The sequence below is a fragment of the Heterocephalus glaber genome, unplaced genomic scaffold (assembly GCF_053883595.1).
Source record: "Heterocephalus glaber isolate CG9 unplaced genomic scaffold, H.glaber_assembly_v1.0 deba00001719, whole genome shotgun sequence".
In the NCBI taxonomy this organism is placed as follows: Eukaryota; Metazoa; Chordata; class Mammalia; order Rodentia; family Bathyergidae; genus Heterocephalus; species Heterocephalus glaber.
The window spans coordinates 5,197,693-5,224,465 of NW_028258432.1; the positions used below are offsets into that span (position 1 = coordinate 5,197,693).

The window sequence follows — 26,773 nt, forward strand, 5'->3', positions numbered from 1 at the left end:
TGCTTCCTGTTTGTCTGTCTTCCTCAGAAGTTAGTGTGGTCCCAGGAGAGCGTTCTGTCCAAACTAGTCACACCTTTGCAGTTTTTACTGACTCTACCAGTCCCTTTTTCTCTTATTTGGTATAAATGGGTTGGTATCACAGGTTGAAAATCTCTAATCCAAAATCTAAAATGCTCCAAAATGTGAACTTTTTAGTATCAATATGATGCCACAAGTGGAAAATTCCACAGCATGAGACTTTCTTTCATGTACAAAATTATTTCAAAATGCTGTATAAAATTACCTTCGGGCAATAAGGCATACGTGGAACATAAGTGAATTTTGTGTTTAGATTTGGGTCCCATTCTAAATATATTTCATTATATAGAGAGAGATATTCCCAAATCCAAGAAAATCTGAAATCTGAAGCCATTCTGATTTCAGTCATTTCAAATAAGTGATATTTAACCTGGATATTCCTTTCTCCATTAGATACAAATTGTGCATTTTTAACTTTTTAGAAATGAACACATTTTTCAAAATTGAGGACCATGTCAAGAAAGAGATACCCTGGAGCGTGTGTTTCAGGAAATGCGTTTTGTCTTTCCACTCACCCCCAACCCTTTGTCTACACAAGGAGTACGTTGGACAGTTTCTGGATGACTGAGATATGCTGGCGGAAAAAGTCTGAATTTACTCAAAATGGGCCATTCATTCAACAAGCGATGGCCTGCTGTCCTGCTGGTGGGACCTGCAGAGGCAGCCAAAGTGACCCCTCTGGTCAGGGGCCTTCAGGACCATCTGCCTGTGACAGTCACCTCTGGCTTTGCCCTGGCTCCCTGCTCCCCTGGCCAGCTACTGCAGCAGACTGCCCAGCTCGGCTCCTTTGCCTGCTGCTATTATTGTTTTTCTTGGGCCCTTTGGCCCACTGTTCTTGTTCTCTACTTTGATTTCTTTCTAAGTAGTCAGCTGATCTAGCTGTTTGGAGCCTGTGTTAATTTTGGAAGATTCTACTTTAAAGGAAACCAAACTGTTGTTCCTGATAGATGGAGCCATTTTTTAAAAATCTCCTTGCTTGACCTTGTGTGTTTCTATAAAAATAGCCAGATTTGTTTTTACCTTTTAGACCATTCTTGGTGACAATCAAGGAACTGGGTTTATCTTTAATTATGATGGGTCAGTGCCTCCAATTGTGTCCCTTGTAACACTTAGATGTTTTAAATGAACAATTACTTTTCCAGCAATGCATACTTTTCATTGTGCTGCTTTGGAATAGAATTCACACAGGCCAAATCTTAGCTGTCTGCTTCTTGGTGGAGATGAAGGTCCCCAAATGCAAGCGTAGTACTTTTTGTTTGGTTGGTTGGTTGGTTTTGTACTGAGGATTGAACCCAGGGCCTTCACACTGAACTTCTTCCCCAGCCCATCTTTATTTTTAATTTTTTTTCATTTTGAGACAAGGTCTTGCTAAATTGCTAAATTGCCCAGTCTAGGCTGGAACTTGGGATCCTCCTGCCTCAGCCTCCCAGAGTGCTGGGATCACAGATGTGCACCACCCTGCCTGGGTACAAGCATGGTGTTTGTCTACAGCAGACCACATTGGGTGGCAGAGTGTATATGGCACAGTAAATGTAGGCACAGTGACCCTGGGGCCATCCTGCCTGGGTTTGAATAGAGCTCTGCTTCTTACCAGCAGGGTGACCTTGGCAGGTTATTCCGCCTCTCACAGCCTCAGTTTCCTCATCTCTAAAATGGAGAGAATGATAGTATTGACATTTTAGAGTACTTGTGAGGCTTAGCATGCTAAAAACAGTACTTGATTCAGGGTTCTTAGGAAGTGTTTTTTTTTAAAATTTCTGCTATTATCCTGTTGGCAGTGCTTAATGAAAGATTTATAAGTCACTGCTTGAATGGGATTCCCTTCTGGGTGAAGTGGATTGGATACTGAGGACTTGGGTAGAAAATAAAGGCAGGTATAACCTGAGAATTCAGAACTAGTAGGAGTTTTGCTTGTAATGTGTAGGTAACCTAAGCATCAATTCTCATTGCCTAAGGTCTAAAAGAGTTATGTGTTATATGCCTGTTGTATCTTTTTATACAGTGGTTCCTTTAAACATGAATAATATTTAGTTCCTAATGTGGCCAGCAAATGGCAGACATTAGATAGGAAATACCGCACAAAATTACTAAAGGTTTTAGATTTAACTATGTCTTCCTTCTTTTCTCTGATTTAGAACCCTACGGGAATATATTTGATAAGTGCAATGGCTTTCAAAGCACTACAAGAACAAGAGAAAACATTTTTCACCATTGTCCTTTTACTAGGCTATCTGGTAAGTAAACTCTTTCATTTCATAAGAATGTGGTGAAAGTTTGATCCTGTATTATTTTTCATTCCAAGTTGCATTTAATAATTTTTGTGTTTAATAAGCTAAGCTGCTAAGCTGTGGTATTTTTAACAAGTGTTGAAATCACTTTATTTGAATCTAGATGAAGTCATAAAATTTCCTTGTTACTTATACCATTAAGATAATGATATTATCTTGGATTTATAGGCACATATCTCTCATAACACATCTAGACTCTAACATGACCATAGGTTCTAATTTGGAGCCTCTTCAAGTTTAATAAAGAATTTAGAATAGATGTTTAAGAGTTATTAGTTTGATAGCTATTTATATCCATCTTGGTTTCCAAAAATATTAAAGGCAGATGAAGAGTATTAATGTTTGAAAGTATGACCAAAGATCTATGAAAGTGTCCAAAAGAATTGAAGTTTATTTAATCTAGAGATATAAGAAAGACCTACATTTATAGAGAATTATTTACACTAAAGACTGTGCCTAAACCCTTGGAAGCCAAGGTAAGAGGAAATGGGGTTACATTGGAGTCTGAGATCCAGGTATATACAGTATAAGGAAAACTTCCATTCGGTTAATTAAAGTTGTTAAACATTGAATAGATGACCTAAAGAGGAGGTTGTGGAATTTCTTATCAAACAGATAACAGTCTCTTTGTGGTAGAAGGGAAACTCATATCCTCAATAAAATCAAACTCCTCCGAATCAGGGGCCGCTAATAGAGACAGAAAGAGAATATTAGACTTTTAGCCCCAAAGAATTCTCTAGTCCCAATCCGCATCTTGAATTCTCCCTCCCATTTGCCCTAGGGGTTCAGGCTTTAACTGTATTTAAGGATGTTTGTAGATATCATTACACATATTCCTGCTTCAAGGTGGAAGTAATTTCTTGTTGCTTGTTACTATGAGCATCAAAAATAATTTCCCTTGTGCAGTGTACAAGAGGCATTACACACAGCAGACTGTCCCTACAGGATCTCCAGTTTTCTCAGCTTTCATTCAGGAGAACAGTTATGATCGGTAATGTCACCAAGGGCATTTAAAGTAAGAGTTTGAACTGAATGTCTTCTTCACCAAATCTGGCATGCCCTTAATATCATCATTTTAAATGAAATATCATCCATTAAGAAGCAGGTAGGGCCGGGGATTTGACTCAGTGGTTTCACCTCCTGCTGCGCAAGCACAAGGACCTGAGTTCGATCCCCAGTACCAAAAAAAAAAAAAAGAAAAAAAGAAGCAGGTAAACACATTTTCGAAGGATAATAGTGATAAGGCAATCTTGTTTTTAGTTAAAATAAGAGAATAAAACTTATTTTGGAAAATGACTTAACAAACTTTGTTTTTGCCAAAGTATAATTTTTCTAAGTTCTACACTGTGAGCCAAAGTGTATTGATTGCTAGGTCCAGGAAATAGCCAGGTGGTCATTAGTTAGGGTGTAAGTTCACATTTACATAGCACTTTTGCTTGGAAGAGTTTTGCAGTCTTTGGCCGTGATTGTCATCCTCACCACTGTCACTACTGCTGTCACCACCACCACTGCCATCATCAAAAGTTTCATTGATATCGTGATTATCAAATAATATTTTTTGAAAGATAACCTCTAAATGGAAAAGGTTGAAAATCTCCGTCAAAACCATTTAAATCTTTATGTCTAAAGGGTAATTGCAAATTCTTGTAGCTATATGAAGCTATTATATCAATTTAGTTATTCAGTTTATTACATTTGAATATGTTTATATTTCTTCAAGATCAAAAAAGGTTTTGTGTTTTGTTTTCTTTTGTTAATTCAGAATTTTTCAGGTAGCAAAGGGACCTTGGATTTCTGCAGGACTGTTCTTTCGTAAATCATCTTAGAAAAGATAACAGCAACAAGGTCACTTTTGCCCTGAGTATGCAGAAGAGTCTCAGAGGAAGATGGTATTTAACTTCAGGAAAAAGGGAGACTCTGGTTATGGAATGGATGAGCAGTCTCTGAATACAGAGAAGAATTAGGCTTTATTGATTTGTTTGGTCCACTGATTCATTGAGAAAGTGGTTTTTCTTCCAGAAATGAAAATGTCATCAACCTAATTCTGAATCCATATTTACATCAGTGATTATGTGACAAACACTGAAGATATGATGCCTTTCTTGCAAACAATAAAGTGAAAGTACTTGAAGATAATAGTTGGTGAAACTTTTTTTTTTCCAGTCATGTAAAGTGATTTGTGAGACCGGAGACTGCAGACAACAAGAATTCAAAGATGGGGCTGGGAATTGCATTCTCTGCAAACCATGCGGGCCAGGCATGGAGTTGTCTAAGGTACGCATTTGGTGCATGGTGAATTGTATATCTGTGTTTGTAAAATGCATTCTTTTTAGCTAAGTTCTTGTAGTTAATTATTAATGAAGCTTTGGATACCATGATGGGAATTCTTGGCTCATTATGTCACTTTAGCCAAACATTATCCAATTCCCCTTTCAGTACTTCTGATTCATGGGCTTTAAGGAGATAACTAGGTTCTCAAAACCAGAATTCAACAAATGTCATTAGTTTATATAATTTAAGGTTTGTATTATTTTATATTTTATTGAAAGCATAGAATCTTTAAGTTTAATTTGGATTAAAAACTTAAAATATTGATAATGGAAATGGTTAATGCTATCATTTACTGAGCCATCTTTTTTAAAAAAAATGAATATTACCCTTGCTAGTAAATAAATATAGTATATTTAGGATTCTCAGTAAAGTTGCTTCAAGGTAGAACTTCTTTTTCAAATTAGGATTTTGAAATTCCTTTGGTAACATGAGTATTATTAATCTCAGCCCTTTGAGGATGTGTTACTCTCAGGAGTGCTTTAAGTTTAACTGTTGTTTATTAAGAAATAGTGAGTTATAACATAGCTTCTTTCACAGACGTGCTATACATCTATTTGCCCTATTTTATGATCTTTTAAAGATCTTACTATTTGTGGAGAACTGATGTAATATTTTGTTCTAAATAAAGCATCAAAGCCATCCTGTTAGAAAATTGACAATTCATTGTTCTTTTTATTTAAATTGACTTTTAAAAGAGAAGTCTTTTTTCCCCTACAGATTACTATTATTTAAGTTTGAGACGTGTCATTCATAGATTTTTTTTTTAATCAATGATCTACAAACAGCAGGAAACAAAGAATAATGCATTCCACAAGTAGACCCTGGAGGGTGGCTTTTCTCCCTGGTTGTCATGTAAAATAGTGGCACCTTCAGGGTCCTGGGCTTTACTTTTGCTTGAAACTGACTGACCTTAGAGCTGTGTGTGACAGCTAGTTAATTATAGTATCTCAACAGATATTTTCCAATCCCTCTTGATTATAGTAACATGCATTTTCAGACATAGGTTTCACCACGTTGAGTGAAAAAAGATTAATTTGTAGCAGATCTACTTATCTAGCATCAGTACAAAAGACGTTTAAAATGCCTTTGGACCCAAGAAGAAAACATATGATGAAGTTCTGTCTTTCAAAAGTCCTTCTCTACCAAAATCTCTGTGAAAGTCTAAATGAAACTTTATAAATTCTGAGAGACGAGTAAATTATTTCTAAAAAATTATTCTCTTTCCTTTATCTTTTCAATCTAGAGAATATAACCTTAAAATAGTTTCTGGAGAATCAAACCTGAAGATAAAGGTCCAGTCAGCTCTCATTTCTTTAATGAAAAAAAAATTGTTTTCCAGTTTTGGGTCCACATGTAAAGAGCTTGTAAAAAAGCTGAATAAACTAAACAGTCATCAACTTCTTAGATCTGTAAGAGAAGCAGGGTCACAGGAAATACTAGTGTTCCCAAGTGTGCAGACACAGAGAATCACACTTCAGCTGAAATCTCCTTGGGCACCCACACTGTGCAGGAACATAGGACCTGGCGTTGACAAATCTCCGCAGCCTGGGGATGGAAATATCCGAAAGTCTGCAACTCTAGAGAACCTGAGCATAGAGTGGTTGCCACACCTTTGTTTCATCTTTAGAGGATTAAACAGATTCTTGAAGTAAATATCAGAGAAAAACCACTCCATCGAAGGATATTAAACCACATCCATAGCCCAAGGATATTAAGAGGATAATGGAATACTATGAACAACTCCGTGCCACCAGATTGATAACCTAGGTAAAATGGACCAATTTCACGAAAGAAACCTACACAAGAAAAAAATATACAATTTTTATAGACCCATCTCTATCAAAGTAATTGAAACAATAATTAACAACTTTCCAAAACGAGAGCAATAGGCCAAGATGAGTTTATTGGTGAATTCTACCAGTTAAGAATAAATTATATCAGTTCTTCAGAATTTCTTCCAGAATATGGAAGCAGAGAAAACTCTAACTCATTCAGTGAATATTAGGCCAGCATCACCCTAATAGCAAAGACAAAAACATTATAAGAAAACTACAGAGCAATATCTCTCATGATCATAGAGACAAAAAGCTTCAGTAAAATATTAGCAAATTGAAGGCAGCTCCGTGTGTGTGTGTGTGTGTGTGTGTGTGTGTGTGTGTGTGTGTGTACTGTGACCATGTGGGATTTATCCTGGTTATGTTAGGCTGGTTCAACATTTGAAAATTAGTTTAATCCATCACATCATACACTAAAGAATAAAAATCACGATCATATCAATATCTGCAGAAGAGGCATTTTAAACAATTTAATGTGCATTCATAATAAACTATCATAAATTAGGGATTCAGGGGAACTTCCTCAATTTGATAAAAAATATCTATCAAAAAAACTATAATTATCAAAAAAAAAACTATAGTTAACAACACACTTAATGGTGAGAAACTAGAATTTTTCTCATTAAGATCAGGAATATTCTTTTTCAGCATCGTACTAGTCATCCTAGTTAATGCACTAAGACAAGAAAAAGAAGTAAAAGGTACTCTGATTATAAGGGAAGAATAAAAGTTCTATTTTTGCATATGATCTCATCATCCATGTAGAAAATCAAGAAGAAATGACAAAAAAACCTCCTGAAACTAATAAACAATTACAGTAATATTGTAGGATTTAGGTTAATATACAAAGTCATTCCTTGTGCGGGAATGAACAAGTAGAACTTACAATTAAAAAGTACCATTTATAAAAATGCAATAGTTAAGTATACATCTAATAAAATATATACAATATCTATAGGAGGAAAATCACAAAGCCCTGATGAAAACAAAAATCAAAGAATAACTAAATAAATGGAGACATTACATGTTCATGGACAGGAAGATTGGAGATGTCAGTTCTTTTCTACTTGATCCATCTTGATCTACTAATGTATCAGGGTTCAGCACAATCTCAGTCAAAATCTCAGAAATTTATTTTACAGATATTGATAAACTGACTCTGAAGTTTATGTTAAGAGGCAAAAAACCCCCAAAAACAAAAAAACTCAGAATAGCCAATATAGTCGTGTAGGAGAAGGAAAAATTAGAGAATTAACTCTTTCTGATGTCAAGACTTAACATAAAGTGACAATAATCAAGACAGTATATTAGCAAGAGAGTAGACAAATAGACTGATGGAACAGCACAAAGAAATAGACCTACATAAATACAGTCAGTTTGACAAAGGTGCAAACACAACATAATAGGGAAAAGATAGTCTTTCCAACAAATAGTATGGAAACTGGACAGCCACGTACAAACAAATGAATCTAGATAAAAAAACTTACACTCTTCACAAAAACTGATTCAAAATGGATCACAGACCTAGTGTAAAAAGCAGCAATACTGTAAAACTGCTAGAAGATAACATAAGAAGAAATCTAGGTGAGCTTGGATTTCACTCTTGACTTTTTAGTTATGACACCAAAGGCACAATCTATGAAAGAAAAAACTAATGACCAGGTCTTCACTAAAATTAAAAATTTGGGTTATTAGAAAAGACACTGTCAAGAAATGAAAAGCAAATCACAGACTGGAGAAAAATATGCACAAAGATACCCAGCAAAACACTATTATCTAAAATACAAAAAACAGCTGTTAAAACTCAACAATAACAACCCAATTAAAAAAAAAATGTATCAAAGCTCTTAACAGATGCCTCATGAAGAAGTCATATAAGCATATAAAAAAGAAGCTACAGTAGCATATCTCATCAGTGAAGTACAAATTAAGAAAACAATGAGATAGCACTGCATACCTTCCAGGACAGCTGGAATCCAGAGCACCGGGCTGCGGAGATGTGGAGCAGTAGGAACTCCTGGGCACTGCTGGTGGGATGCAAAATAGGACAGCCACTTTGGAGGACAGTTGATGGCTTCTCACGAAACTGAACATACCTTACTATTCAGTCCAGCAATTGTGGATTTGAAAACTTATGTCTACACAAATTTCTATATATGGATATTTATAGCAGCTTAATTCATAAATACCAAGCCTTTAAAGCAACTCAGACGTCACTCAGCATGTATATAGATAAACAAGTACATCCAGATAATGGATTGTCTTCAGCACTAAAAAAGAAATGCACAGAATTATCAAGCCAAGAAAAGATACAGTAGCCTTAATATTAAATGTATGGTACTAACTGACATCTGAAAGGCCTGCATATGACATTCTGGAACAGGCAAAACAATGAAGGCAGTAAAAAGATCAATGTTTGTCAGATATAAGAGGGAAGATGAGGGATGGAATAGGAAAAGCACGGGATGTTTAGGGCAATGAAAACACCACATGAGTTATAATGGTGGCTACATGTCGGTGTACATTTGTTCAAACCCATAAAGTATACAGCACCAAGATTACGCAGGTGGGGAATACAGGAACTCTCTCTGTCCCTTCCTCTCAGTTTTGCTGTGAATCTAAAATTGCTTTTAAAAATATAAAGTCTCGGACATGTGGCATGTGCCTGTAATCCCAGCTTCTCAGAATGCTGAGGCAGGAAGATTGCGAGTTAGAGGCCAACCTGGCCACTGTAGCAAAAACCCCCGTCTCAAAAACAAAATAACAAAAAATGAAATCTATGTAAAATGGAAAAAAAAATCCATCATCTGAGAACATTATTTGATAAAAATTCCTGTATTTCATAGCCCCGAGGATATCCAGAAGATATCCCTATGCAGCTGCTTTTCCTCCCATGCAGCCGCTTTTCTGAGTATTGAAGTAGCTAACCAGCCCGACTGCACTGGGGACAAGCGAGGGGAGCATCTCGCAGTTCCGCTGTTGCGCCTGCGCGGCACAGAGCTACCCTGTGTTGGCACCTGCTCTGTGGGTTCCGCCTGGAGCAGGCCACCATGTCACCCGTCGCTACTGTCAGAGTGCCTGGCTTCTGAGAGACACAAAGGACATTTCCGCAAGGAGAGAGTGAATCACTCAACCTTGGGTAGTTTTGGAGGAAAAAAAGGGACACAAATCTAGTATAAAAATTAATTCATATATATTCTAAGTAATATATTTTCAGAGTCTTTATTCTTGGTTTTAGCTCAGAGTGAATAAAATTAGCACGTGAGCTTGCTTGTACTCAAAGGAAAAAGTGTCTGACATATAAATACAAAATATATTTAGTTTTCTATTTCTCAGTTAATGGAAGCAAAGGGCTTCAACTTTTTATAAGCAATTTCTTAGGTATTAGAACATTTTAAACTGTCCATTCATTAATTTTACTGTCTTTTCCAGGATTCCTTTAACTGATTAGCAATAGCACGTATCTTTTAGAAGAAAGAAAAGTTACAAATTTATTTAAATCTAATAACTTATTAAATTAATAGTTATATTCAGCTAGCTAACTATAATTTCTAAGCTTTAGACAATGAGGGGAAAGATATGTCCTTTTGGCTAAGATTAAGCTTGTTTTTAAAATTTTAAGAATTATATAAATAGTATATACATTTTAACTTGGAATACTAAGGATATAGTTTTTAATTTACAATGAAGCACTGAATCTGAGGCTTATAGTTCTGCATATTTGTGGTGTTTGAAATTTTGAAAACACAGTAAACAAAAACTTTTAGAGTCAGTAATGAAAACGAAAAGTTGGATCGTTATTGATACGCACAATTAAGTTTTCTTTTTCTTAAGGGTAAAAGAAGTGCATTTTCAGCAGACTTAAAAGCCTTTAAATAACCTTTATTCTAATGTTATTACTTTCCCTTTTTTCACTATACTGAACAACCTAAAACTGTTTCCTAGTATCAGATATCTCTGTCTAAAATGGCATATGCTAAGGTCATGAGATCTTTCAATTGTACACTAGAATCTGTGTCTTAAGACTAAAGCTTGGAAAGGCTTTGGGTGAGCAGGCATAGTTACACTTCCATCTGTGGTTTCATTACTCCTAATTATTATTTTCACTGGAAGACATTCAGTCCTGTTTTCTCTCAAGGTGTCTAGGCTTACTTGCCTTTGTCATTAGACTTCCACCACCTGGAAGGAGCAGTTTGGGGCTTGCTGGGAGCCACTGAGTGGAGCTCCTGTGTGCTGGTCAGATGGACAGTGTGTGTGTCTGGCTGCGTTGCACTGCCTTTATTCACTGAACAGTAAGAGGTCTGTGTAGCAGCTCCTGAACTGATAGTACCAGTGGTTATTTAGATGGAAACCCTTTCCTTCTTTGGCCACTTTTTGTTCTTGTTTTTTTTTGGTACCGAGGATCGAACTTGGGTCTTTGCACTTGAGTACCAGGCGGTGAAAACACTGAGCTAAATCCCCGGCCCTCTTTGGCCACTTTTTAAAGATTATTTGAATCTTTCATGAAACTTGGATGCTTTATTCATCTAAAGGACATTTTTATAAAATATGAACTGTTACATCTGTCTTTAATGTTATTACAGAATACATATCATGCAACCAAAATAGGTGACATGCGCTAATTTTTATTATAATGAGCCAACCAATGGATGTATCCAACCTGCGGGCTGTGGGCTGCTTGAATTTTTTTTTTTAATATTATAACAAAAAATATTTTCAAGGTGAAGGAAGTTTTGTAACTTATATACATGAATCATATTGTATATTTTATATGCTGCCCAAGACAGTTCCTCTTCACATAGTGTGTCCCAGACAAGCCAACAGTTTGGGCACTTCTAAGTGTATTAAATAACAGAATCCTTGTACCACATGTCTTGAATAGGGATCATAATTACTCCCATTTTATTGATGGGAAACAGACACCCAGGAGTTAATTGATCTGTCCATTGTCGCTGTAGCAGTAGCAGTGCTGGGGGTTGGAGGGGGCAGAGCCACCTCGGGATGCTGACCTTTCTCAGTTTGATGCTGCTCTAGTACATTGCTATCTGGCAGAACCATGTACAATCATGGTCTGTGCCTTTCCCACCCAAATGGGACCCGCTGGCCATTGTGGTTCTAACGCTTGAATGTGGCTAGCTAGCCAGCGTCCCTGAGAAACTGGACATTTAACTTTATTTCATTTTAATTGATTAAATTTAAATGAAGCTGTGTGAGGTGATGGCTCTTATACTGGGTGGTGCAGCTCTAAAATGAGGTCCCTCCTTCCAGAAACCTTGGCTTAGGACCTACTTCTAAAACAGATACAGCCACATCACATTGACCTAACACACATGTCAGCGGAGCTGGTTGTCTGGCCACTCTTCCTCCGCTCTTCCTTCTCCCCAGATGCCTTTGTCCTGGCCAGCCATTCCCAGAAGTGAGCATCCATCGGTTCCCACCTCCCCATGCTCCTCATCCAGATGGCGTCCCTGCCGTGGCTAACTGAGTTGTCTCTTCTCATCAGCTCTGTTGTTTCCCAGTCTCCCGTCCTGAAAGCCTCGTGCTTTGCTCTTCTCATGGACATTCCTTTCAGCCATTCAGCTTCATAAATAGTTAATTTTTCTGTATTTTTGGAAAAATTCAACACAGGTCACTGAGTCATTTGGAGTCTGTTTGGAGGATTTTATCCTATTGAGCCATGTTTACTTTATCTCTCTTGTACCATGAGATTTTGCTTTTGAAAGTTTATAAGAAAAATGATCAAGAATGTTTTCCTATCTCAGGATCAAGAAATATAAAATCTTGTTCATATTGTCCCATGAATAGTGCCCACTGGACATTTTAAGCCATAAATGTGTGCTAAGAGTGTGTCTGCCTTTGGGTCTCCTCTTAGCTCATGAAAATAACCCCAGCTTTGGGATGTGTGGGAGAAGATGATTCTTATTTTCTCCAAGGAACCACATTAGACTTAATTCTCACTGCCTAAAATTCGCTCCGCCCCAGCCCCTCCTCCTCACCAAGTATTAATGCCAACAATATGCTTTTAACATGATCGCCTCACAGCAGTAAATCAGGAAACTAGTTTGTGTATGAACCACTTGAAACAGGTTTCAGGCTTTTGGCATGGTTTTCAAAGTAAGCTTTTCTAACCAATTATTAGGATGACATTAGTTAATATGAAAAAATTAACTTTTGTAAACAACAAACTTTTCTCACCAGGGTACGTGTCTATTTTTAAAATCATCTAATTTTTGAAAACTTTTCATCCTTATGAAGAAAGTTACCAAAAAATATATAATTTGCAAGCATAAAAAAAGATTCATTTCTGCCACTTAATTATAGTGCTATTCACTTTATTTATGTTTAATTACACCTGATTGTGCCCAGGGATGCTTGGCAGATATGAACAAGCTCTCACTTGTCATTTTTCTTTTCACAAAACTCCGCTACAGATTTTTATAAACTGAAAGTTGGGGAAAAATAGCTCCTTGGCGGTGTTTTATTAAAGGAAATTAAAAAGTTGATTTCTAAGCACTGGTCACATAAATCTAATTTGTCATTTCCATTTGTATGCTCTAGATTTCCTCCACAAGTAACTTCTTCCCTGCCCAAAGATGGAATTTAACTTTTAAAGTTCAAAGAACCAAATTTAATAACTTACTGGCTGTACCAATAAATAGCACATTAGGCCTGAGGCCCCAGCATGGGACTCCTGGAGTTTAAAGGTCTGTGAGTCTCTTCCCAGTGTTCTGGAGAGCTGATCCTCCGCCATGTTGCTGGGAGTGGCCTGTGTTTTTGTTGCATGTTGGATTTGCAGAGGTAGAGAGGGGATTTGGGGACTGTTGACTTTGAGCCATTTTGTTATTGGACAGCCACCAAATGTGGCTTCAAAATTTTGGGCAGAGCAACAGAGCTATTGCTATGGTCAGCTGTGGCAGAAGCAGTGCAGCTGGATCCAAAACCAAGATAAGGAAGACTGCTCATCCCATCCCAACCAGATCCCCACCCTACCTACTGCCCAGCAGCCAGGAAGACCATTTGGCCTGACCCAGGGGGAGCCATTGCTGCAGATTTTCCAAGCTTTTGCTCCCTGGAATTAAAAAAGTCTCTACAAAATATTGCCTTAAATGATACTTGTCCATCCATTTTGTTGTCCAGCAAGCACTATTTCTTCCTCACTGACTCAATGTGAACCAGGTAGGAAACAGACTTTAGGGCAGGGGAGTGGAGAAGACTTCAGGGTATTTTAAAGCCCAAATGTATTCCTATCACTGTTATTAATGAGAGACCACGCTCCCGAAATATGAAACATTGGTGTCTAATTCCAAAGCCCAGGCCAAGGATGGACAGTTCTTTCCCCCTTCTCCTCTCCCTTCTTTGCACATATTCTTCAGATAAAATATGAAGAACTCTAGGGCAACCTGGAAGATGTCAAAGAAAACCCAGAGCTGTACAGTAAAGTGACTTAGGATTGTTGCAGTAGGCTAACCTGGTCGAACAGTATTCCTCCTGAGACAGGCAGGGTGACTAGACATCTCCTGGGAGATGTGGAGGGGGAAGGTTCTGGTCATGTAGGGAGGATGACCAGATACAGAGGATGAGGGTTCCGGCTAAATCAGCTTTGTAGGCTTGTAGGGCACTCAGACTCTGAAGTCTGTTTAGAGTTTGGCCAAGGAGTCTAAGCCCAAACATAGCTCATTCCCATGCTTGTTTACTTGTCTACCTGCTGCAGAAAATAACATACCTAGAGAAATTATCCCTTTCTATCTAAAACCTGTGTGTGGGGGCAGGGGAGTTGAATGGATTTGAAACTGTTTTCATTAGATGAACAATGAGATCATAAGATCTTTGCAAATGCAGTTGCCCAATCATGTGGATTCCCTGTCTATCCCACACCCGGGCCATGATGAGCAGACAGTGGTAGTCAAACTCAGCTGCATCTCTATAGGAGAACACTGCATTCACTGACAGGAACACTTCTTATGATGCACTGAGTGGGAAAAATGAAAAAGGCTGCAGAACAGTGCTTTGAACAGTGCCCAGCACACACACAGTGGCACATGCACTTGGATATTTCTGGCAGGCTACCCCAAAACCTGGTACAGTATTTACTTGTGTGGAAGGAATACGAAAGGAACCGAGAAGGGCAAGAAAAGATGTACTGTTTAATTTTTTTTTTTTAATTTTAATTAATTTTATTGGTACATTTTATAATTTTAAAAAAATCTTATGTGTATAATAGTTTTCAAAATACAAAGTGCTAAAAAGAAAAAAGAAATGACCTGTAGCCAGAGAGGTAGGGTGAATTTGCAAAGTCCCCCTGTCAGTCTCTGCTAACCCCAGCCAGTATGGCCATGGCCATAGCTGTCCCTTTTCAGGCAAAATGTCTCCTTTCTCTTGGTACTTCCTTACTGAACATAATGGGGAAGATGTCAAGGCATTTAAGCCACCTGGTTTTACTGAATGAAGTGAAAACATCAAAGCAGACATTTATATTGGGAGTAATTTAATATTTATGCTGTTTAGTTTATAGCCCGGCTTACAAATAATTACAGATCCTCTATGTTTATGATGCTTTGGAAGTAAGACAGTCAACTCAACTCTACGGCCATACCACCCTGAACGTGCCCGATCTCTTCTGATCTCGGAAGCTAAGCAGGGTTGGGCCTGGTTAGTACTTGGATGGGAGACAATCAACTCAAAAAGTGGTTGTTGCCATAGACGCTGTCCTGTAATTTAAGTCCTTGGAATTGACTTCTCTGAATTTCTAGTTAATTCAAGGTTGCTAGTTAATTCAACATGTAGAACGGTCACTTCAATAATTTCATAGACTATCATGAACTGCAAGCTATTTTTATAAGCTTAAAAATAATATTAGGGTGGTTTTCTAGTACTATCTTTTTGAAAATGACAAATACTTTAGGAAAAATATATTTTAAAAAAGTTCTCCCAAATAAGCAGTCTCTAGAAAAGTTCCCAGGAGAGGGCCAGGGATGTAGCTCAGCAGCGCAGCACCTTCCTGGCAAGCTCAAGGCCCTGAGTTTGATTCTCTGTACCAAAAAAAAAAAGGCTCCCAGGAGAGTGTATAATACATGCTCAGTAAATTTTATTATTTTGTAAATAGTGTTAATTGCAAACTTTATCTCTCCTAAACCCTCCTCAGCAAAAATTACTATTGCTTCCGCAAAAACATATAAACTAAGCAGACATAGGAAATTGATATCCAGATAACAGCAAAAATGAGGCATTTACAGCCTGGCTTTATTTGCTTTCTATATGTGATTTAGTCCAGTGTAAGATGAACAAATCAAGTTTTATGAGATGCTCATTCTACAAAATAAGATGATGTGCAGAATATGAGATGGTAAAAGCACATTGGTCCACATGGTTGACACACAATACAAACTCTAGAATGCAGGCAGAAATCAGAAAACAAGCACAAAACCTCCCCTCCCCTAAACTGTATGTGTTTTTTTAAAAGTAAGACCATCAAACTGTTGATACTTATTATAAGTTCATGTCTAGTTGTAGCAAAGAAAGGAAGCCATCACAGTCCTGTTGATATTTATTGAAAGTTTGTGTCTGGTTAAATCACTTACCTAGTATCTCCATGGAGGGAGAAAGCGGAAGTTGGGGACGGAAGGACTCAGCCGGGCACCAGGAGTGAGTGTAGACTTCCTGACTGGGGCCGCAAACCAGCAGAGCTTCCTGTGTAGATGCGGGGTCCCAGGGTGTGTGTGTGACAGCACAGTGTAGCAGGTGGTTCAAAGAGGTCGTGTTCAATTACACTCCGGGTGCGATTTAAAAATCTTTTAAATTAAAGCATTGCAGTTCATTGTAGAGTGCTTTTAATTCAATAAAAACATTTTATCTGGACACTGGTGTGTTTTAAGTAACCTACCTTAGAAAAGACTGGAGCCAGAGGATCCCCAGGTTCCCTAACGAAGCCTTCTTACGCTTGAATCAGGAAAGTTGATTTATTAGTTTGTAGAAAGTCCAAAATAATAACAGTTTCAGGTATAATTTAGTTAATGAATGCCCACTCTGTGCTTGAGTTAGAGTTTATATGTTTACCCATTTTTTTTCTTCAAAACAACCCTATAGGGCAGGCATTATTTTATACCCACCTCACTGACGAAGAGACTGAGGGTTAGAGTTCCCAAAACAAATCAGTGAACACGTGGGATAGCTGGCATGCAGGCTCACACACCTTTGGATCCCATATAGGAAAATCCAACTCCCGCAGCAATATTAACCTAGCTTGAAAAGAATTCAAACCACGTTTATTTCCAGTTAATGCACCTCTTTTTGTGTGTCCCTCTTTTCCCGTCCCTTTGTTTTCCTGTCTTCTGCTTCTCTTCCTTTTCTCCTTTCCTTCTTTGTTGTGTTTCAACTTGTACATGAGTCTCTTACAATCCAGGCTGCCTGGATCAAAGCAAGGTTTTGAAACACTGCTCCTGCCGGAGCCTTTGCTGGGGATGCTTAGCAAGGGAACAACGCTGCGCCCACCCCTGAACGTCCTGCGCCTGCACTTTGATCCCAGGAGACTGTGTGTGGGAGGCGCTCTTCTGTGCTCCCAGAAAGGCTTTTTGCATGCTCACAGCTCACTCAGCAACAAAAGTGCTCAGCAAAAGCACACATCTGTCCCTATGCAGCCACAATGACCGTGCACAGAGCATGAAAGCAGTGACTCTGACCTCCCCGCAGAGACTGCACACAGGTCCAAAGAAGTTCTTCTAGAATAGGAGTCTATATTGTTTTCTTAATTATAAGAGTAATGGATGCTTTTTGCAAAAATTAAATTGTTACAGAATTATAAAAAAATTAAAAATAATTCATAATTCCACTAACGATCAAGAAGTCATCTCTGTTAACAATTTTAAAGAAATACTAATTTGTGAATTAATTTTTCAGTTCTCTCTCTCTCTCTCTCTCTCTCTCTCGTCTGTGCCTTTGGCGTGGAACATTGTGTAGCTGGAGCACTTCGGATTGAAAGGGTGGTGACCTTATATGTTTTTTCTCCTTGAATCTTTGTGAGGCTTGTTCAAGATGTGCCTTTGAAAGACAGGCATAGTAACTGGGAGGAGGGAGAAGGCACCCCTCATCCACAATGTGAATGAGTTAATTAGTGAGATATCTAGGCTGAAAGGATTACTCCGTATCCTTTATTGAGTAGTTCACGAGTACAGGCAGTACTATCCTTTGTGTTGGTTTTAATTTAATTTTTCCCTAATAAGGACTGCTTTGTTGATTTTGAATGTAAATATGAATGGGGAAATTAAAATACATCAATTTAGAAAAATGGAAATTTTGAGCTGTCTGGAACTTGCATCCTGGCATCTAGGGTGAAAATGTGGAGGCTTTAAGAGACTGCATGCAAGTCCTGCTTTCTGTGCCACACCGAGCCTGTATTTGTGGGTTTGCTGGTGCTCTTCTTGCAGCTCTTAGACTTATGTCCGTTTCTGTTTATGTTGTGGGCATGATAAAGCACAGATAACCAGTGTTAGCAGTGTGCAATCTGTAGACATCATCTTAGGTATATGTAATTGTGTGTGCACAAGTACTTGGCAGGCATTCTAGCACAGTGGTTATAAAGCCTGGTTATAAACTCTGACTCTAGAATTGAACAGTATAGGTTTGAGTCCTGGTTCAAACATTACCTGTGTCACCTTGCTTAAGGTAAATCACCTCTCCAAGCTCCATCACCCATCAATGCAGTGGGAACAGTGAATGTTTCCCTTGTTAAGAAGGAGTGTAACTGATTGAGATCATGTGTATAAAAAATCTGAACAAGTAGTTAACACCCACTAATGTTAGAACATTTTCTTCATAATTGAGAGTTTGTTTGAGTTCTAGGGTTTGAAGGATTGACAACCAGGACCTCATGTGCTAGGCAAGTTCTCTATCACTGAGCTACATCCCTAGTCTCCATAACTGAGATTTCATTTGTTGTAATGAGAATCCATACACAGCTATTTCAATTTGTACACAGTTTTTAAAGTACATACTGAGAACCTAAAAGTTATTTTTTTAGATTCTTTTTTAAACTGTTATTCCACTGATTTTCCAGCTTTCAAATTGGGAGGCAAATTTTCCTTAAGAAATTATCAAGGACCAATATCTTCAAATAGTTGAGAAGCATTGACATGAATCCCACCAATTCACAATTTAATACCATATATAGTACATCCTCTGGTTTTCAGTCTTTCACAGCCCACTGGCACAAGTATTAGGAAAATTGGATTACCATACTAAGGATGTTAGAGTGTACACAATCTGAACCGGGCACCTACAACAAAGTGGCTTTCTTTCTTTTTTTTTTTTTTTTGGTATCGGGGATCGAACTTGGGTCCTTTCTCTTGAGAGGCAGGCAGCAGAACCACTGAGCTAAATCCCCGGCCCACGACGTGGCTTTCTTAAGGAAACAATTCCCCTAAAAAGAACATGGGAATAGGATTATTAATCTGTTTGTAATCAGTGGGATCATACTTCTGTTATAACTTATTTTTTAAGCCATCGTAAACATGTGACATCACTTTTAGGACTACATCATAATCATGTTATATGATGTGCTGTAAGTTTTTCTATCTTGAACCCAAGGAGATGATCATCTTCGGGTCAAAGACCATTTCTTTTGCCTGTCCTCGAAAAGTGTGCTATGTTTCCATGTTCACATCTGGAGATGCTTGAGACCATTAGCCCCAGAGAGTTTTGTCTAAACAAGAATTTAGCATTCCTTCAACAAATACATAGAAATCTGTCTACTTTCAGAAGATACTGAGTTCCTCAACATTTCAAGGAGCCCTCTCTGCTCTCAGTAAGTTTAGAAAGTCTCTAATACAGCTATCCTTCTTTTCCACAATACTCCCCTTGCTACCCCTGTGCTTATTTTCTGCCTTGATCAGTGAATGAGTGCCTGAATGTGTGCTGGCTTCAGCTTCTGAACATTCACATGACTGCTTTAATTAGAAAAGAAGAAAGTGCCATAATTCTGCCGTAAGCTAACAATAATGCTGCAGTGGGAGTCCAGGAAGCCTTTTCTTATTCACATGCTCATGGCTTCTTGAATAAAGTAGATGACTAAGTCTACTTACTGCAGTAAGAGAGATTATTAGCAGTAGAAGACACATTTGAACTTGCTGAAAAGGCTGCCTTTGTGTGGAAGAAGGCTGACACTCGGTCATTATTAGGCCAGGTCTTCGTCTTATCCTAGCAGTCTTTGCTTTTTCACGCTTGTGAAGTCTGAATAGCTTTCTGTCACCCATTAATCCCTGCAGGAATGTGGCTTCGGCTATGGGGAGGATGCACAGTGTGTGACATGCCGGCCGCACCGGTTCAAGGAGGACTGGGGCTTCCAGAAGTGCAAGGCATGCCTGGACTGTGCTCTGCTGAACCGCTTCCAGAAGGCCAACTGCTCGGTCACCAGCGATGCCGTCTGTGGGGACTGCTTGCCGGGGTGAGTCAGTGATTCCTTCCTCTCCCATTTTCAGCGACATTTCTCTTGTCCCCTTCCAAACTTGAATGTGCACTGATACTAACCCAGAGACTTGCGGAGCACTTGTGACTTCTCATCTCAGCAGGCAACCCTGGATTCTCTGTGCACACCCTATGCCATGCATCGTAATGGGGGCTGGTTATACATTTCCCAAAATCACGCTATGAAAATTCTAACAAAGGAGCAGCTCCAGGAGAATCAAGAGTCTCTGCAAACCAGTGGAGCAAAAACCTCGGGTAGAGGGAGAAAGGAACAGACATGCAACTGTTGAAAGAGGAGACAGACTGACCAGTGGTCCCATGAAGATGTCTGTCCTCATTAGCAGTCACCACCACTCACCCATTTCAGCAGATACTTGCCAAGCAGCTATAAAGCACTGCTCTAGATTCTTGGGAAAGCTCACAGGATAAAGTGGCAGAGATCCCATGTGGAGCTCATATCCTAACAGGCTTTTAAAAAAAAGAACCTGCTAGAAAATAATGAAGAAGTAAAGTGTGCAGAAAGATAGATGAAGATTTCTATGGAAAAACACACCCGAAAGCAGATACTGGTGATTAGGCATGCCCACAGTTATAATGTTAAACTGGAGTTCAGGGCAGGCTGGACTGCAAATGTGAGAGCTAATCAAAGATACCAAGTAGTTGAGGCAATTAGCCAACCAGGTATTTGGGAGGAAAACAGTGCAGATGGCGAGCACCTAAGGAGAGCCCCCAAGGTGGCCATGAACCTGGTATGTTAGGAACCGGCAGGGAGAGCTGGGTACAGTGATAGCCTAATAGATTGCGTATGGCCTCCTGCAGGGACACAACACCTAAGTAGCTGCAAAAAGAAGGCATCTAACATTTAAAAAATGCAACAAGAGGGAAAAATAGCTATGTAAAACACTATCAAAATTCAAATTTGCACTTCAGAGGACATCATCAAGGAAGTGAAATGGCAACAGAGAAAGGAAGAAAATATTGGTAAATCATATATCTGATAAGGACTATCTTGCCTAGAATATAAGAAAAACCCTTACAACTCAATAATAAAAAAGATAAATAATCCAATTAAGATAAAAAGTAAGGGTTTAAATAGACATCCCTCCAAAAAATATGAACAACTGGCCAAAACACATTAAAAAATGTTCAACACCATTACCCATCGAAGAAATGCAAATCAAAACCAAAGTGAGATACCACCTCACACCCTTTAGCTCTGTAGCCAGAAAGACAGACAGTAATGTGTTGGTGAGAATGTGGAAAATGGGAACCTTCATACACTATGGGTGAGAAAACCATATAAAATGTCATGGCCACATTGGAAAACACTCTGACATCTTCTCAAAAAGCTAAATGTATAATTACCATGTGGCCCAGCAGTTCTACTCCTAGATATATTATCAATAGAACTGAAAATCTATCTCCATACCAGAGTTTGTGTACGACTAATATTCATAGCAACATCATACACACAGCCAAAAAGCTGAAATAACTCTGCCTTGGTTGGAATGTGTCCACTCCAAAATTCAGCCATTACCAACATGATGGTTAAAGGTAATGATTCAAGAAGTCTTTAGAGCTGGGCGAAGTGGCTCATGCCTGTAATCCAAGCACTCAAGGAGGCTGAGGAAGGAGGACTGAAAGATCAAGCCCATCCTGGGTAACTTAGTGAGATCCTGTGACAACATAAAAAAATAAAATAAAGGGCTAGGGATGTTGCTCAGTGTGCAGCCCTAGGGTTCAATCCCTAGTACTACCGAAAAAAAAAAAGTAATGAGGTAAACAAGTATGCATCCCCTCATGAGTGGGATTTATGAGGGATTGACAGAGGGTGTTTCCCTTTTTGGCTTCTGGCTTGTGTCATCTGCTACTTCTCCCCTCTTGAAGATGCAGCGAGAAGGCCTCACCAGATCCCAAAGGCTGGCACTGTCACTTGGGACTTTCTGACTCCAGAGCTGTGAGCGGTTTCTCTTCTATAGATGCCCCAGTCCATAGCATTCTCTTACAGTAGCACAAAACAGACTAAGACAAACCCAAATGTCCATCAGCTGATGAATGAACCAAGTGGAGTATATTCAAGAGATGGAACATCATTCAGCAATAAAAAGGAAGAAAAGCCAGACACATGTTACCACATGGGTGAACCTAAACAGCATCATGCTAAATGCAGGAAGCCGGTCACAAAGACTGCATGGTATATCATTCCATCTGTGTGCAGTGTCCAGATTGAGCAAATCTTTGGAGAAAGAAAGCAAGTTAGGGTTGCCTGGGGCTTGGGGTTGGGTAGGGATGGGAAAAACAGTGCGACTAGGAAAAGTTCCAAGGTTTCTTTTTGAGGTGCTGAAAAATGTTCTAAAACTGGTTGTGGTTATATGTATTCAAGTTTGTGAATACAGGAAGAACTATTGATGTGTATACTGTTAGTGAGTGAATTGTATGGAGTATGAATGAAATCTCAATTGAGTCTGTCATGAAAAAAAGTAATGGCCCATACTCTCATACCAATAAGCTGTCTACAGATAGCATTGCCCAAAGTTCTGATCTTGTGAAATCTAATCAAGAAACGTGACCAGAACATCTGATGCGTCTCCGTTGTTCAGGTTCTACAGTTCTCTGATAAAAGCATGTCTGTGCCTGTCTGCTCTTCGTCTGGGGAATGGGAAGAGAGATTGTCCCCAGGGCACACACCAGCTGAGAGGTAGGCCGTGCCAAGACCCAAGAACTTGGTTTATCAGAGCAACCTCATGGGTTTGACAAGAGAGCCCACAGGTGACTGCTGGTTTGCCCCAGTCCTTGTCTGCTGAGCCAAGCTTTAGTTTCTACAGAGCTAGTTCATTCTTAAAGTAAATACTGAGATGCAGGAAAGCTGTAAATAAAAAGACGTTTGAATGATGTTTCACAGTTTATATGATTAGTTTGAAATTACATCCTTTGTAAGCTGCTTTAACATATGAGACAGGTTATAATTACATAGTAAAATGTACCTAGGTCTTTTCAGAGCATTTAAAAAATACTCTTCCAGTTTGACCATTTCTGTAAAGAAAGCAAAACATCAAAACCCATTTTGCAGACAGGAAAACTGAAGCAGAAAGTAAGCAAAATGCCTGTTGCTTCCAGGAAAATGATGTCAAGGTCAGACATGGGGATGGGAGGCAGTGTTGTCCCCAGAACCATCCCTGCTCCCGCAGCCTCAGCCTTTGTCCTGCTCCTGCCCGGGGGCCCAGCCCTGCAGGACACCAGCTGCTTCCCCTGTAGGCAGCAGGTGTGGAAATTGTCCGCAAGGCCCATGGTCTGAGGGTTGAGAGAAGGTCAGTCCTCTGGTTCCCAGAAACATTCAAGGACTTCAGGCCAGGAACTTACCTTCTCTGACACCCCTTCTGCTCACCAATAAAACGGTCTTCTGATAATCACAACAAGCTGCAGACTTGTTAGGATTCACAGTATAAAGCATCTGAGGTACCTAGCAGAGTACCTGGTCCAGAGTAAGCACTGAGTTGATATTGTACATGACTGCCCACTCATGGCGGTGGGGCCATTCAAAGCTCTGTGTGACCTCATAGTGTGGCAGGTGGACCCCATCCCCATGCCTTCTCTGCTAAGGGAACAGAGCATAGCCTGACCCTGCCAGCTCTTCACTGCTTCCAGCAGCTGAGGTAGCACTTGAACACTTGCTATATGCTAAGCATTTCCTGCAGATGAGTTTACCCAATTATCAGAACCACTGTGTAAAGTATGAGTGACTGTCATCCCTCCTTACAATGGAGAAAATTGATCCTTAGAATAGATTAATGCCTTGTGCAGGTTCCCCCAGCTTGAAGTCCCTGAAACAGGGAGCTTCCACACACTTCTGATTCCACCTGGAGATTTCACCAGGGTTCTGTGCTCCTCGCTCACTCCACCCTCCTGCTGTCACCCCTATCAGGGAAAGGTCTGGGCTCATACCCTAAGGATTCATCTGGTTTGCATTTGTTCAATTCCCAATAAAGTGCCATTGCTGGGGGTTGCTGAGGAGGATGAACGAGAGCCACTATGAAGCCAAGAGTATCAGAGAACAAAACCCAGTCATCCTTTATCTAACATATCCACTGCAGCACATCCACCATGCCTTGACCGTAAGACCCAGGACAGAGTATCTGCATCCAACACTGTGTTAAGTGAGGTCATTATAAACCAGAGCTGGACTGTGGTATGGCATCTCCTGGTAGAAATGCTTTCATTGAGGAATTAATGGTCCACAGTAGGGTTTCTTGAAATAGCAGTGTTCAAACAGTATTCAGTAGGCTAAGCAGTGTTACTTGGATTCAGTTCAGTTCAAAAATTCTCTTTATATACGTTGTCCTGGAAAATTTTGTGTCTATATGTATTTTTGTGCTGTCTTTCATCAAATAATGATTAAGAAACATCAACTGTGGTTTTCTTTTGTCTTTTTGCACTGTCTGAAAGCCAGGAGTAAAATTTGACATTAAACTTTAGAAACCAGTTTAGCCAGACATTTTGTATAATTTCCCTGTCCCCTTTTATTTTATTTCTTTTTTAAAATTTGTGACTTATCACAGTTCGACAGGAAATGGAGTTGCAAATGTTTCTATGTCCCCAAACCATGGCACTCTAAACAAAGCAAAGAGAAAGTAAGGAGTCAGGGCTGGAGCTCAGTGGTAAGACTGTATGTGTTTAGCTTTCAAGGGGCCCTGGGTTTAATCCCCAGCATCAAAAAACAAGAGAAGTGGAAGAAAGGAGAAGAAGGAGGAAAAAGAAGAGAGAAGGGATGGGAAGGAAAAGCAAGGGGAAGGGAGAGAGGGAGGGAGGGAGGAAGGAGAGGGAGAAGATAAAGGAAGGGAGGGAAATAGAATAATTGTTCAAAATCTACAGACTGATTCTAAGTCGTATTTTAAAGTTCGAATGTCTGAATACTCATCTTCACGTTAGAGTCTAATTATATGTGGGCTTTCAAAAATTAAAAATATTTTGTATCATAAGCACTTAGTATTTTAGCAATTATCCTGTGCTTTATAATTCTGACTCTTAATTTCACTTTGTACTGATTTAAAAAGTAAGTCAATTGACAGTTTTGAAGATTCTATAGCAATTTTAAAAAGTCTTAGATTCTACCCGTAAGCCACTGGAAGGCAGCCCATCCTCACCGTGTCACGGACTGTGTGTGTAACCGCTGTAGGGCCTCTGATGCTCTCTGAGTGTCACCCTGGGCAACCCTGTCCTTGTGCCCAGGAGCTGTGTGGAACCCTGGGAATTGTTGTGCTCACTCAGCCTCCTTTCTACTAAGTATCTAATGGCCGTTCAAACTATGACCTGACTTGCATGTCTTCTAGACTCGTTTGTGTGAGGGTCCTCAAACTCACCTTATATTTTAATAAACAGTTTTTGGCAAATTGATTGTTTATGATGGAAAGTGCAGCCCTTATTTCACATCAAGGAAAATTCACTATTTTAAAATGTTAAATGAAACCTATATTTGATTTCCAACACCTCTCATTTACCTAACATTTAAAACAACTTTATAGGATGTATTTCTATATCTTCAATATTTGCTTTTGTAAAAGGTCATTATATTTTTCACTATTTGACATAAAATGAGTTTTTATGTATAAAAAATAACTCTGGACTTTACCAATATTTTATCAATTATAATCTGGTAAGTTTTCTGGCTGAAAGGATAAAAAATAATCATCTGCTAATGTTACAAGGCTTACCGAGACATATTGTTCTGTTATTTTTACTTTAAAGTTTCATATGCATTTTTCTATTGTGGTTAAAAAATACATAAAATCGAGCCGCTTAACCATTTTTAAGCATGTACTTCAGTAGTGTTAAATACATTTACATTATCGTGCAACAGACCTCCAAACTTTTTCAACTTCCCAAACTGCAGCTTGAACCACTTCCTCCCTTTTTCCTTCTGGCCAGCCCCTGGCTCTTTCTGTGAATTGGACACTCTAAATACCTCAGACAAATGAAACTATACAGTATCTGTCCATTTGTGACTGGCTTATTCCAGTCACCTCAAGGTTCATCTATGTTGTAGCATGTGATAGGATTAACTTCCTTTTTAAAGTTTAATAATATTCCTTGGTATCTACCTACTGAATTTTGTTTAACCACTTATTTATCAATGGACATTTAGATTTCTTTCCTCTCTTGGCTGTTGTGAATAGTGCTGTAATGAACAGGGGTCTACAAATATCTCTCCAAGATTCTGCTTTGGATTTTTTCGATGTATACCCAGAAGTGGGATTGCTGAATTATGTGATAGTTTACTTTTCATATTTGGAGGAAATGCCATGTTTTCCATAGTAGCTCCACCATTTTACAGTTCCAGCAACAGTGTACAGAATTCCAGTCCCTGCACCCTCTCCAACATTTGTTTCCCTAATTCTTACTGTTATTTTGTTTTGCTTTCTGATAGTAGCTACCCTAATCCATGTGAAGTGATGTATCTCAGTGTAGTTTTAATTTGCAGTTCCCTGATGATTAGTTATGTTGCATCTTTTCATACACTTATTGGCCATGTGGATATCATCTTTGCTGAAATGTCCATTTAAGTCCTTTGCCCATTTTTAACCAAGCTATTTGATTTTTCTTGAGTTATAGCTCTTCATAGATTTGGGGTTTTAGCCCTTTATCAGATACATGATTTGCAAATATTTTTTCCCATTTCATAGTTTGTCTTTTCACTTTGTCGAATTGTCCTCTGATGCACAAACGTTTTAGAATCTAATATAATCTCGTATTAAATTTCTAGTATTAGACATTGGGATTGTGTCTAATTGG

General features: G+C 38.9%; 1 protein-coding gene across 7 annotated transcripts in view; it reads left to right on the forward strand.

The window, feature by feature from the left end:
- Positions 1-26,773, forward strand: part of Tnfrsf19 (TNF receptor superfamily member 19) — an 89,538-nt gene that overhangs the window by 15,208 nt on the left and 47,557 nt on the right. For all 7 annotated transcript variants that reach the window (XM_021236356.2, XM_021236358.2, XM_021236357.2 and 4 more), the window contains exons 2-4: positions 2,214-2,312; positions 4,530-4,640; positions 19,789-19,967. In XM_021236356.2, the coding sequence (XP_021092015.1) occupies positions 2,244-2,312; positions 4,530-4,640; positions 19,789-19,967 (359 nt within the window). In that variant the 5' untranslated portion in view covers positions 2,214-2,243. The remainder of the gene's footprint in view (positions 1-2,213; positions 2,313-4,529; positions 4,641-19,788; positions 19,968-26,773) is intronic.